Source organism: Megalobrama amblycephala, linkage group LG13, assembly GCF_018812025.1.
Source record: "Megalobrama amblycephala isolate DHTTF-2021 linkage group LG13, ASM1881202v1, whole genome shotgun sequence".
In the NCBI taxonomy this organism is placed as follows: domain Eukaryota; kingdom Metazoa; phylum Chordata; class Actinopteri; order Cypriniformes; family Xenocyprididae; genus Megalobrama; species Megalobrama amblycephala.
In genome coordinates, this window is record NC_063056.1 from 29,974,293 (window position 1) to 29,986,521 (window position 12,229).

Below are 12,229 nucleotides of genomic sequence, written 5' to 3' on the forward strand. Positions count from 1 at the left end.
CTATAATCTCAATCTCTTAATTTTAAAAAACGGTACATTGAATCCCTGAAGAACGCGGAACTAAATTGCTTTCCAGAGAAATGGGGACAGATTTCTTCAGCGTACAATCATCGAACCGGAAGTGTACATGGAAGTTTCGTAAATGTGGTTTGAATCTGTTTTCATGCTCTCCTTTGGTATGAACGACTCTTACGTTCTACGAAGCTAATAGGCGAGCTAATTTCATAATGGATAACAAGAGACGGCACAGAGAATCTCCTGGCCGGGTTGTAAAGACGAAAATTAAGCAAGAAAAAGTGAGTCCCGCGCGGCCTCCGCGGACACGTCGATCCAGTTCAGGCTCCAGCCGAAGCAGCAACAGCCCTCCAACGAGACGACGAGACAGCAGGTGAGCGCCTTAGATCTCACAGCCTTTTTATCTTCATGACAGCTCAGCCGAATAAAGAGATTGCTCCTATTTTTTTTATTTCATTTGGCCATTCCCTTAAAAATAGTGTAGTGTGTGAGGAGGATCAACAGGTCATTTTATTTGTAGCCAGTGGTTTCTTACAGAATGTTTCCTGAACTGTATTTGTAGATCACCAGTCAGAAGAAAGGACAGATCGCCAGCGAGAAGAGACCGTTCATCGGGCAGACAGCAGGAGAGGTCACCTCGGCCCCGGAGGAGCAGAAGCCCGCATCGCAGCACCGACGTCAGGTTAAAGCGGGTGAGTTGAGTTCAACAGATACAGATCAACGTATACCGAGTTATGTCATGAACTGATGAGAAAGCTGTATGAATGTAAAGTGTTGAATGTGATTTAGCTGATGATGTATTGTTTTTCTTAATGTATGTTCTCTCTAACTTGAGGAAAATGATCTAAATATACTCCAGTGGTCATTAAACCTAACTATATAGTTTTATTAATTGTTTTGGGGTTATAAAATGTTTAATTGTTCAAGTTAATGTGTTAAAATATAGCGTTAAATGTCTCTGGGAAGCTCATTCTCTGATCGAGATAGCTCGAGGGTTTTGGAGGGACCTTGGTGTGGAAAAAATGTGATTATAAAACATGATATATTTTATTATTTACTTTTAATATAAATTTAAAATACACGTTATTAATATGTTACTTTGTGGGTATTTTAGAATATTTTATCATCATTTTTCATTGTTTACAGAATGTTATTTACAGAAACATTACAGACAGAATATAGTAATCATGCATTATGCTATAATTTTATTAAATAGCCAATTAAAATTTAAGTTATTATTTTTGTTAATTTGTGGATATTTATTTTAGAATATTTGTGAGCATATTGATTTACCTTGTTGTTTACAAAAGATTTTATATACTGTTACATTACATACCCAATATAGTCATAATAATATAGTAGGTTATATAATTTTTTAAAATAGAAATTTAAAATACAAATTATTATTGGATTTTTTTTTTTTTTTGTTAAATCGTGGATATTTTAGAATATTTTAGCAATTTCCATTGTTTACAATAGATGTTATTTACAGTTACATTACAGCATTGCAGACCTAATACAGTAGGCTATATTATTTTCTTTAATAGAGATTTAAAATACAAATTATTATCGTTGTTGTTTTTTTGTGTGTATTAAATTGTGGTTATTGTAGAATATTAAGTAATTTTCATTCTTGTTTACAAAAAATGTTATTTATAGTTATATTACAGCATTACAGACTAGCGCATATATATATATATATATATATGTTGTTATTATTATTATTATTGAAAGTAACTTAAAAGACATTCTAAGTGTAGGTTTTCTTTAAGGAGATTTTGTTTTTATTACAGGAGCAAGATGATCACAGAGGGTCTGAAAGTCATCGGCATCGTGAGAGAAGGGATGATTCGAATGACCGCAGGGTAAAAAGGGAGGGAGATCGTCCACGGCAAAGAGAGCGAGACAGAGAGCAGGACAGATATAGGGGAAGAGAACGGGATGCCCACTTACAACAGCAACAGCAGGCTGAGAGGGAACGGCATAATGAACGACGGCGTGAGAATCGCCTCAGACAGGAGGCTCAGAGCGGCAGTGGTGATGACGAGGCAAATGAGTTCGGTGGTCAGCAGGATAGCGATTCTGCCCCTGCACCTGAGAAGGAAAAGCCCAACTTTGAACTATCAGGTGCCTTGGTGGAAGATACCAATACATTCAGGGGGGTGGTGATCAAGTATAATGAGCCTCCCGAGGCCCGAATCCCCAAAAGAAGATGGCGTTTGTACCCCTTTAAGAATGATGAGCCACTTCCAGTCATGTACATCCACAGACAGAGTGCGTATCTACTTGGACGGCAGAGGAAGATTGCAGACATTCCTATCGACCACCCTTCTTGTTCCAAACAGCATGCTGTTTTTCAGTACAGGTCAGAACAACCAAAGATAGTATGGTAACACTTTACAGTAAGGTTTCATTTGTTAACAGTTAACTACACTAGTTAACATGAACTAAAAAGGAACAATACTTCTACAGCATTTACTAATTTAAAAACGCTATCATGGATTTTCTATTGAAACAAATTGGAGAAAATGGAAACTCAAAAATTATATATGTAGTAGTTTCCATTCGCCATCATAGGGTTATCCATCTTTGATGACTTCTGCTTCTGAGAACCCCAGAAATGTGAAAAGGGCCTGTTGACTGCTAACTTGCATTCAGATCTGCCTCCATCCAATCACCTACTAAGTATAGAATAGGAAAAAAAATAAATATTACTGAATCAATGTGGTAATTCCTTACCATAACGGTTGACCTTTTCTCTTTGCCTTTTATCATCTCCAGATTAGTGGAGTTTACACGGGCGGACGGCACCACGGGCAGGAGAGTGAAGCCGTACATCATCGATCTGGGTTCTGGTAACGGCACCTACCTAAACAATCAGCGTATAGATCCTCAGCGTTACTACGAGCTCAAAGAAAAGGATGTACTGAAGTTTGGCTTCAGCAGCAGAGAGTATGTGCTCCTTCATGAGTTCTCCGACACAGCCGAGGTTGATGCAAAGAAGGAGGAAGAAGAGGATGATGAAGGCCTGGATGAGTAGTTCTCGCCCCAAGTTTACCAAAGTTACCTGTTTTGTGCTGGACTCTTTGAAAGAATTTCCTGTAGGAACAGGTCGAGCGTAAATTGCTCAATTATTCATAATTTTCTTCTGGACAATGAAACAGTCACGCTTCAGCCTGCCCAAGTTGTCTGTATGACTTTATTCTCAGGTGGATAGCTTTTGTATCCCGTCAAACTGTGTACATTGTTGTCCCTCAAAGCAAGTGCTTAATGCCAGAACTAATTAATCTATCCTCAAAAAAAAAAAACATATATTTTGGATACTCTTGAAGTAGTGAATATAATGTCCAGATTTGGTTACTGTAAATATTACCGGATGTAATTGATGTGAGTGCTTGTTTCATGTGTTTTCATTTATAGTCTGTTATTAGAGACATGGTTAGTGAGCGCCAGCAGGTTAATCATCCTCATGGTTATTCAGAAAATACTGAGATTAAATTGAATATTGCTATACAAAAGATGCCATCTTTCTTTAGAAATTTTTATTCTCTCACAGTACGGTCGTATTTGATTTTTAGATGTTTTGTATTGTAAAATAAATATGGAGAATAATGAATGTTTGCCTTTTTGATTGACTGCACACGTAAGAGCAAATGAGGAAATCTGAAATTGATGGTCCCTCTGATGAGCCAAGCAATCTTTCTTTTGTCATATGTGCATTGAATTAAGAAATCCAATAGTTAATTTTATTTGTTAAAAGCGATTATAATGTTATATTTTAAATGTTTCGGTTTACATTAGTAAACGTATTTGAATGAATCTATCGCAAATATACAGTGAAAACATAAATAAACATAAAGCTCACATTTTGTCCTTCAAATTATACATTTTTCTCCGTATAAACTGATGACCTTATGCTATTTCACGCTGATTTCGTCTGATTTATACAGTTTTGTAACGTTTCTGTATTCACTAATAAAAAGCATTAAGTAAGCTTTATGGGACTTTTATTTTGGAATAATCAACATCCGGTTCCCAGCATGTTTCTAGCATCATGTTGCAGCGAAATAATTCACTGACTTTTAAAGGTTTGTGTTTTGTTTTATGTATGTCTTAGGACATTATACATATTTCATTTTCAATATACGTTAATTCTAGTTTATCTTGGTTTTGTCGTATCTGTCTAAAATATTTTGTTTACGGCTGCATATATACAGACTTATTCCAAGACCGCACAAATCTGCATAATCAATATCTGCTCTGTAATATTTACATTTAAGGATAATAATACACGATTACCAGGGAATCAAAATTAAATGTCTAATTAAACTTAGTTGTACCTCGTTTTTAATTTTCAATTTATCTTAAAGAGATAATTCTGCCATCATTTACTCAGCTTCATGTTGTTCCAAACCTGAATGACAGACACTTTCTTCACAATGCAAGTAAATGGTGACTTTTTGAATAAGAACATGGTAAAACATGGTATTTACATTTGTATTTACATGGTATTTACAGTTGTATTTACATTTGTAAAAACATTGTCAATTATGTTTTAAATTGTACAATTCGACATTATTTTCTAAGAAGTTGTCATTTTCTCTTTTAGATGAAGCCTAGTTTGTTTGTTTGCATAGTGGTGAACCTGTCTTCATTGTGATGGCATCACATCCTTCAAAACCAGCTCTACATTTCGGCCAGGTTGTGATTGGTCCACCTGGTTCAGGTAAAACCACTTATTGCCGGGGCATGCAGGAGTTCCTGAGCCACCTCGGGCGTAAGGTGGTTGTTGTAAATCTGGATCCTGCCAATGAAGGGTTGCCTTATCCATGTGCCGTGGACATATCCGAGCTCGTCACTCTGGATGATGTGATGGACGGTCTAAAACTTGGCCCCAATGGCGGCCTCATCTACTCTATGGAATATTTAGAGGCAAACTTGGACTGGTTAGAGAACAAACTGAAGCACCACCATGACTGCTACTTCCTTTTTGACTGCCCAGGTCAGGTGGAACTCTACACTCATCATAATTCGGTCAAGAATATATTTGCACAACTGTCGAAGTGGAATTTTAGGGTAAGTACATGGTGGGAACTTTTCCTGAACTTTTCTCTGATTTATAAAGATGTATTTCCTGTCTGATTTCATCTGATATTGGCAGCTGACCGCAGTCCATCTGGTGGATTCTCATTACTGTGCTGATCCGGCCAAGTTCATCTCTGTGTTGTGTACTTCCCTGTCCACCATGCTGCATGTTGAATTGCCACATGTCAATGTGCTCTCAAAAATGGACCTCATTGAGCAATATGGCAGACTTGGTAAGATGATATAGTCCAGACTGATGCAGAAAGTATGAATAAATAATCAATTGTGGATGAACTTTTCCATTAATACCAACTGTCTTTCAAAAGCATTCAATCTAGACTTCTACACTGAGGTTCTTGACCTGTCATATTTGGTGGAGCACCTCGCTTCGGACCCTTTCTTCAAGAAGTTTCACCACCTGAATGTGAAGTTAGCTGAAGTGATCCAGGACTACAGCTTAGTGTCTTTTGTACCTCTTAACGTCCAGGTTAGTGCACACTTTTTGTAATTGTAATTCTTCCTGTAGCTCAAACATGGTGTTAGCAATGACAAGGTCATGGGTTTGATTCCCAGGGAAAGCTAGAACTCATAAAATGTGTACCTTGAATGCAATGTAAGGGTGTGCTCACACTTGTACTTTGGTTATTTTGGGTCTTTTGGTCCAGACCAAAAACAGAAAATGATACATCTAGTCCTGGTTGACTTAGCATTTACACTGTCATTTTTAACACCAAACCTAAAGATACAGAACAAATTAGGCATATTTTATGCCATATATTTTGCGACAGAACATACCGAACACCCAAAACTATGCAGTGTGCTGGGCTAAACGCACTCATTGTATGTGTGTACGTATGGTGGTATTTTTACCAGCTAAGAACTGCTTATAAAATGTCCAAAGGAGTCAAAATAGCACCAGAAATTCCTCTGTTGCACACAAACGAAGATCTGCTGTAAGGAGACGGCTGTTCTGATGCCTGCACCGAACCCTAATGGACAACATAGCACCTATGACAAGAAGAACCACAACTTCTTGAGCATTCTGTCTTTTTTTAGGGTCGCAACTTGTGACATTGTGTCCTGTTTTTGGTTCGTTTAGATGGCTTTGGTCCATGTTATGTTCATATTTCAGTCAAACCGCACCAGAGTATGTTTGGAAGTGGACAGAGACCCCCTGTAAAAGTGGGTTTTGGTCCACTTGTTTGGTGCACTTCAAGGTTAGGATGGTAGAGCAGTTCATTTGTATAAGTGTGAACGCTAACAGAGCAATCGCACAGGAGTTTGTTTTGATCAAACCAGATCCTTAGTGAATGTGTTTTACACTTGTAGTTCAGTTGTCTTGTTTTTTTTTGGTCTGGATCAAAAAAGGAAATAATACATTTAGTACAAACACTTTTAGTCTCTTTGGATGAAAGCACCTGCCAAATACATGAATGTAAATGTAAACGCATGTGGTTTTGTGGCATATCTTTTGACCATTGTTATTTCTCTACAGGACAAGGAAAGCATGATGCAAGTTTTGAGAACTGTGGACAAAGCCAATGGCTACTGCTTTGGAGACCTGGAGGAGAGGAACCTGCAGGTCATGATGTCTGCTGCTGTCGGAGCAGACTTCCAGTTCAGCACGTATCCTTCTCATACTGTTTAGATTTCTGTTTTTGTTAAAGTTATGTTCCATTAATTCATGCAGTCACAATTGTGAAAGATTGTCCTTAACAATTTATTTCAGAACTCTTGGTGTACAGGAGAAATATGTGGAGGCCGCTGGGAAAACTGTGGAGGATGAAGTCATGGATTTGTAACCCATTTTTTATATTGATTAAAAAAGAAAAAGTAAAAAAAAAGTAGCAGAGCTGTCTTATTTCACACATTCAAACATTGTAGACATGTTGAACTTCCACAAAGGAGCAAATAAAATGCATAATAAAAATAAAATAAAATAATAGAATGTTTTTTGTTAAATACTTATTTTGCATTTAGTAACAATGAAATAATTGTCTTGAGCACTTGAAATGGTTTTAGGTAAATGCATCTCAAAATTGATCTACATAAGCATCCAGTTTATTAGATGTGAGTTCACAAGGTTAATAATTACATAAATATGTATTTTTTTAATAACTTGTAATTCAAAAAACAAGTTTCTTTATCAAAGAAACAATGGACATATTTATCAACAATAAAATGAATCCTTATTTCAGTTTGACTGGCACTGATAGAAAGTTACTGAAAGCTGAATTCTCAGTTTTATAGATCTACATCTTAGTGTTTGGGCTTGAAAGATTTGATGCATAAATAGACATGGACTTTCTTTTATGAGCAGTTTATTGATCAGTGTGTAAATGCACGGAAAATATCACCACTAGAGGTCATAGTCGTAACGGCTACTTGTTCACACAATATATTATTCAGCTTTATTTAGCCTCGTTTATTATTGAATTTTAGGAAACTGCAGTCGCCTCAATTTTAATACTGTGCCGTTTTAAAAACCGTATAATTCAAATGGCACACATTACTATCTCATTATTGTCGTGCTTAAATGTGTGAAATTTGCGACAATTCGTTTGGAAATTAATGAACACTTCTGCTTTTTATCATTGGTTACACCCTCATAAATCAGTATAAACGGTTCTGATTTGGTTTAATAATTTGCGCAGGTTTTCTCCCTCGCTCTCGTGACACAGGGCGCGTATTTTGCGAACTTGTGGCAGAGCCGGAACACCTTTCATATGTGTAGTCTGGACCTTGAAAAGGCCTTCTCACCCGCGGAAGAACACAGGAATGCATTGTACACGAGAGGAAGACATGACAACTATGTTAGATAGTGCTCGGTGTTTGTAGAACTTGTCCTTTGGTCAGGTTTTTCTTGCTAATATCAGCAAAATATGATCTAATAATTTAAGTTTATGTATGAAAGTGCTACAGCATCCCTTAGGAATAAATCTGCACCACAGTCACCTTAACACATACTTGTGCGAGCCACGGAAGTATTCCAGGAACCAGAAAGAAGTGCTTCGACTCTTAGCGCACTCGGTTTGGGAACCATGGAAAACGCGGGATGGAGTAGGAAAATTATATTGCGGTCTAAAAACGCTTGTGACAGTCAGATGACTTAGTATCATTTTTATATAACTGTATGTGCTGCGATATACTGTTATATATACCTGAAAAAGAATGTAAAGAGTATAATATTCTTGCAATAACTGCACAAACAGGACTAATGTTATTGCACACACTGTATGTCATTAGAACCTCATGTGCCAAAGCGTTATCCATGACGGTTCATAATCCAGTCCACATTTTAATCGAATCCGCAGGGTAAAAACAGGAGACAGACAGGGAATGGAGTTGGTAATGTGAAATCTGTTTCTGCTTTACAGGTTCTGAGTATGTTCAAGCTTGACACTGTATTTGCTCTAGGCATCATTTAGGGTGATAAAAGAAGTTTAGATATTTCAGTTTGAAAGAAACTAGTTGGTGTGTGACTATTGAAGTCTAAGAAAAATTGCTGCTGTATAGGAAATATATTAAACTGATTTTGTTTTGCTCTTTTTCTTTAAATTTGGGTCTATGATTTAATGATCTTTGAATTCTGTTGACAAATTGACAGATAGGAACTGTTATAGATTGCAGCCAAAAAAACAAATAGAAATTAGTAAAACTTTAAAAATCTATATATATATATATATATATATATATATATATATATATATATAAAGCCACTTTTTTCTCAGGCAAATTAAGTCACCATGAACAAGTCACCATAAATATTTTTGTTGTTATGAATGTCATGAGTGTGTGCCGAACACACGATTATGCCCCAGTTATGGTTTCCTATGGCTCTCTGGAGTGGTACTTCCTTCCCTAGCACACTTCAGAGAGTAATTTTGTGTGTGTGACGGCTGCCCAGCAACCTGCTGGCTGAGGACCAACTTCCTTGTGTCTGCTCTTGCTACTTTATGGATTCCCATGTGGGGGTGTGTCTGAGAACAAGGGATTGAATGAAACTCTGATTGAATGAAGGGCTCTGCTGAGCAGTTTCCTCCCTTTACCAGCAGTGTATACATGTGGCTTATTGGCGCACCGAGGGTCATGAAAGGGTTTGAGTACACATGGTTTTGTTTACACAGAAAATGTGGCATACTTTGTACTCTGCCTCATTAAAACTGTTGACAAACAAGGACAGATGAAAGCCGTACTTGTTTGGCTTTCATTTTTTTCGCTTGCAAATCTCAGCAAAATCTATGTCTTCCAGACTTTATTCTCTCTCAACCATTGTAGGCAAAGAGCAATGTATTTAAAATGACAGCGTTCAATGCCGCTTATTTAGAGAAGGAAGACAGAAAATCTGCAACCATTACATTTTCAAGATTTAGCACAATTTATTGGATTTAATTACTTTTTGTTTTTACCAGACTAAATATCTTCTAAATGTGAATCATTTACATGTAAATATCACAGTTCAAAACTGATTTGTGTGTTTTGTATCGATTTGTTTTGTTGCTCAACTGGTAGATCTTGGTGCTTGCAACAGCAAGGTCATGGGTTTGATCCAGAATACCAACCTGATGTCACGGGAAAACGTACAGTCAAACCAAAATTTATTCAGACACCTTTAACAATTAATTCATTAATACAGTTTATTCACTATAGTTTAAAAAATGGTAATAAAATATGACAAGATCTCAGAGTTAAACTGTGTATCTTAATTATGTCAGATAACACTTAAGCAAAACATGGTCAGGTCAAAGTGTCTGAATAATATTTGTTTCCAAATTCGTATCAGTTTTACTGGTAGTCCACCGTATGAAGAATTTTTGGGTATAATATGTCACAGTTTACTTTATTTTGCTATCCTCACTTACATAAATGAACTACTAAAAATATATCAAAAATATCAAAAATGTCTGAATCATTTTTGGTTTGACTGTATGTTACAAGTCGGTGATTTCGTATGACTTTGTATGATGTAAATTGTTCAAAAATATACAAATGAGTAGAGAATTCATAAAAATTAGCCGCCAAAGTGTAAAATAGTTGGGAATAGACAAGCAAAATGTATACCTTGAATTGAGGTTATTATCGTAAAACTACAAAAAAACTAAAACCATGACAAAACATTTTCATTACTTAAAATAAAATAAACATTAACTGAAATAAAATAAATAAATACACATATTTTAGCTAATTGCCAATTTCATTTTCGTTTAGTTTAACTTGAAGTACTAAAATAACAAACTAAAAGTTAATAAAACCTATATAGGCATATTTAAAAAAATTAATAAATAAAATAACAACAAAAAGTTACAAAAACTTTAAATAAAATTGAAATGAAATCTAATTTAACATATTATGGGGTTGGACAATGAAACTGAAACACCTGGTTTTAGACCACAATCATTTAGCTATTAATTTGGTGTAGGGCCTCCTTCTGTGGCCAATACACTAACAATTCATCTTGGGAATGACAGATAGTCATGCACAGTGGCCAGAGGGACTTTGAGCCATTCCTCTTCCAAAACAGTGGGTCACTATGTGATGCTGCTGGAGGAAAATGTTTTCTGACTTGCTTCTCCAAAATACCCCAAAGTGTGCAGGCCATGGGAGAAGTTCACTTTCATGTTTCATCAAACCATTCTGTCACAAGTCTTGCTGTGAGTACTGGTTCATTATCATGCTCATACACGGCACCCCCTTCGGGGTGCAATGTTTGAACCCTTACTTGCACATGTTCCTCCAAAATGGTTGGGTAGTCCTTGGCAGTGACGCACCCATCAAGCACAGTCGGGAATGCCTTGATATTGCAGTCCAAACCATCACTGATCCACCCCCCGTGCTTCACTCTGGGCAGCAACAGTCCAGGAATTAAGCGTCTTTGGAGCTTCTAATGTGGGAAAGAGTGAAGGTGGACTCTTCGGAGAATAATACATGTCCACAGCCCAAGACTTGCACCGTTGACACTAATGAAACCGACATTTTGCATTGGCACGAGTTACCAAAGGTTTGGGTATAGCAGCCTGACCATGAATATTGTCTGTGGAATTACCAACAAAGAGTTTTGGTGGAAACAGGAGAGCTGAGGTGCGCATTTATTCTGAATCCTGTTGGATGTGGTTCGTCCTACATGGTGGTATGCCGACATTAGCCTGGATACTGTGGCTCTGGATACACCAAAAGGGTTGCTGGTCACAGATGAGCCAGAGAGACGCGCATCAACAATTTATCCTCTTTTGAACTCTGACATGTCTCCCATTATGTTGTGTGGATTGCAATTGCTCTGCTAATTCAACCTTCACACTCTGCTCTTTCTGATGGAATGTAAATCAGCAAAGACTGGCACAAGGCCGAGCATAGGTGTGAAACCTCCAATGCTACATTGGCCATTGTTTCTCTGTCCAACCCCTATATATATATATATATATATATATATATATATATATATATATATATATATATATATATCAATGCTACTAAAATAACACAGCCTTGAATGCACTGTAAAAATGCTACTTTGATAAAAGCATCTGGTATTTACACACTGATCAATAAAAGCATTAAATGAAAATGATTTGCTAATGTAAAGAGATAAAATGATGGGACTGACATGAAATAGTTTTTATTAGTTGTTCTTATTATTATTCTCTCTCCAAAATATTGTATCATAAATTAACTTTATCTTCAAAATATGTCCCTTTGACTTTGCTATTTTTTGTTGTATAACATAACACCATCATTTATATTACTTTATGCTTTAAATATTTATTAAAATATACTTAACCTTGCTATCATTTTCACTGACAAAGGATTCAATAGTTATTTAACAAAGACATTTTAGATGTCCAAATCAAATATATGAAACACTATATCACATTTGCCATAAATGATTCATCTTATTTCCATATTCGTTGCTTTAAGATGAAATATGTATACATTTCACTGAGGAAAAATGCATTTCCCAGATTCAATATACTCTTCCAAAGTGCCAGAGAAGATTTCCCTACTTCACAGGACACAACTAGAGTTGGCCAGCAATGCTAGCGGCTCTGCATTGCATTAAGGTTGTGCGCTGTGCTGCTCTGCTCTGCTCTGCCCATCCCCCATACTGAGATACCAAAGCAGAGTTGTGCTGCTT

The 12,229-nt window shown here is 36.6% G+C and overlaps 2 protein-coding genes across 2 annotated transcripts; both read left to right on the forward strand.

Annotated features, from left to right (window-relative positions):
* The first annotated feature begins 57 nt into the window (after positions 1-57).
* snip1 (Smad nuclear interacting protein) lies at positions 58-3,631 on the forward strand. Its single transcript, XM_048152218.1, has 4 exons — positions 58-388; positions 578-707; positions 1,809-2,380; positions 2,797-3,631. Exons 1-4 carry the CDS (start codon positions 228-230, stop codon positions 3,053-3,055), a joined length of 1,122 nt encoding a protein of 373 aa, XP_048008175.1. The 5' UTR covers positions 58-227; the 3' UTR covers positions 3,056-3,631.
* A 365-nt stretch (positions 3,632-3,996) lies between these two features.
* gpn2 (GPN-loop GTPase 2) lies at positions 3,997-7,040 on the forward strand. The gene is made up of 6 exons (XM_048152219.1): positions 3,997-4,103; positions 4,625-5,091; positions 5,177-5,333; positions 5,427-5,587; positions 6,596-6,726; positions 6,830-7,040. The coding sequence occupies exons 2-6, from the start codon at positions 4,675-4,677 to the stop codon at positions 6,900-6,902; spliced, it is 939 nt and encodes a 312-aa protein (XP_048008176.1). The 5' UTR covers positions 3,997-4,103; positions 4,625-4,674; the 3' UTR covers positions 6,903-7,040.
* The last annotated feature ends 5,189 nt before the right edge of the window (positions 7,041-12,229 follow it).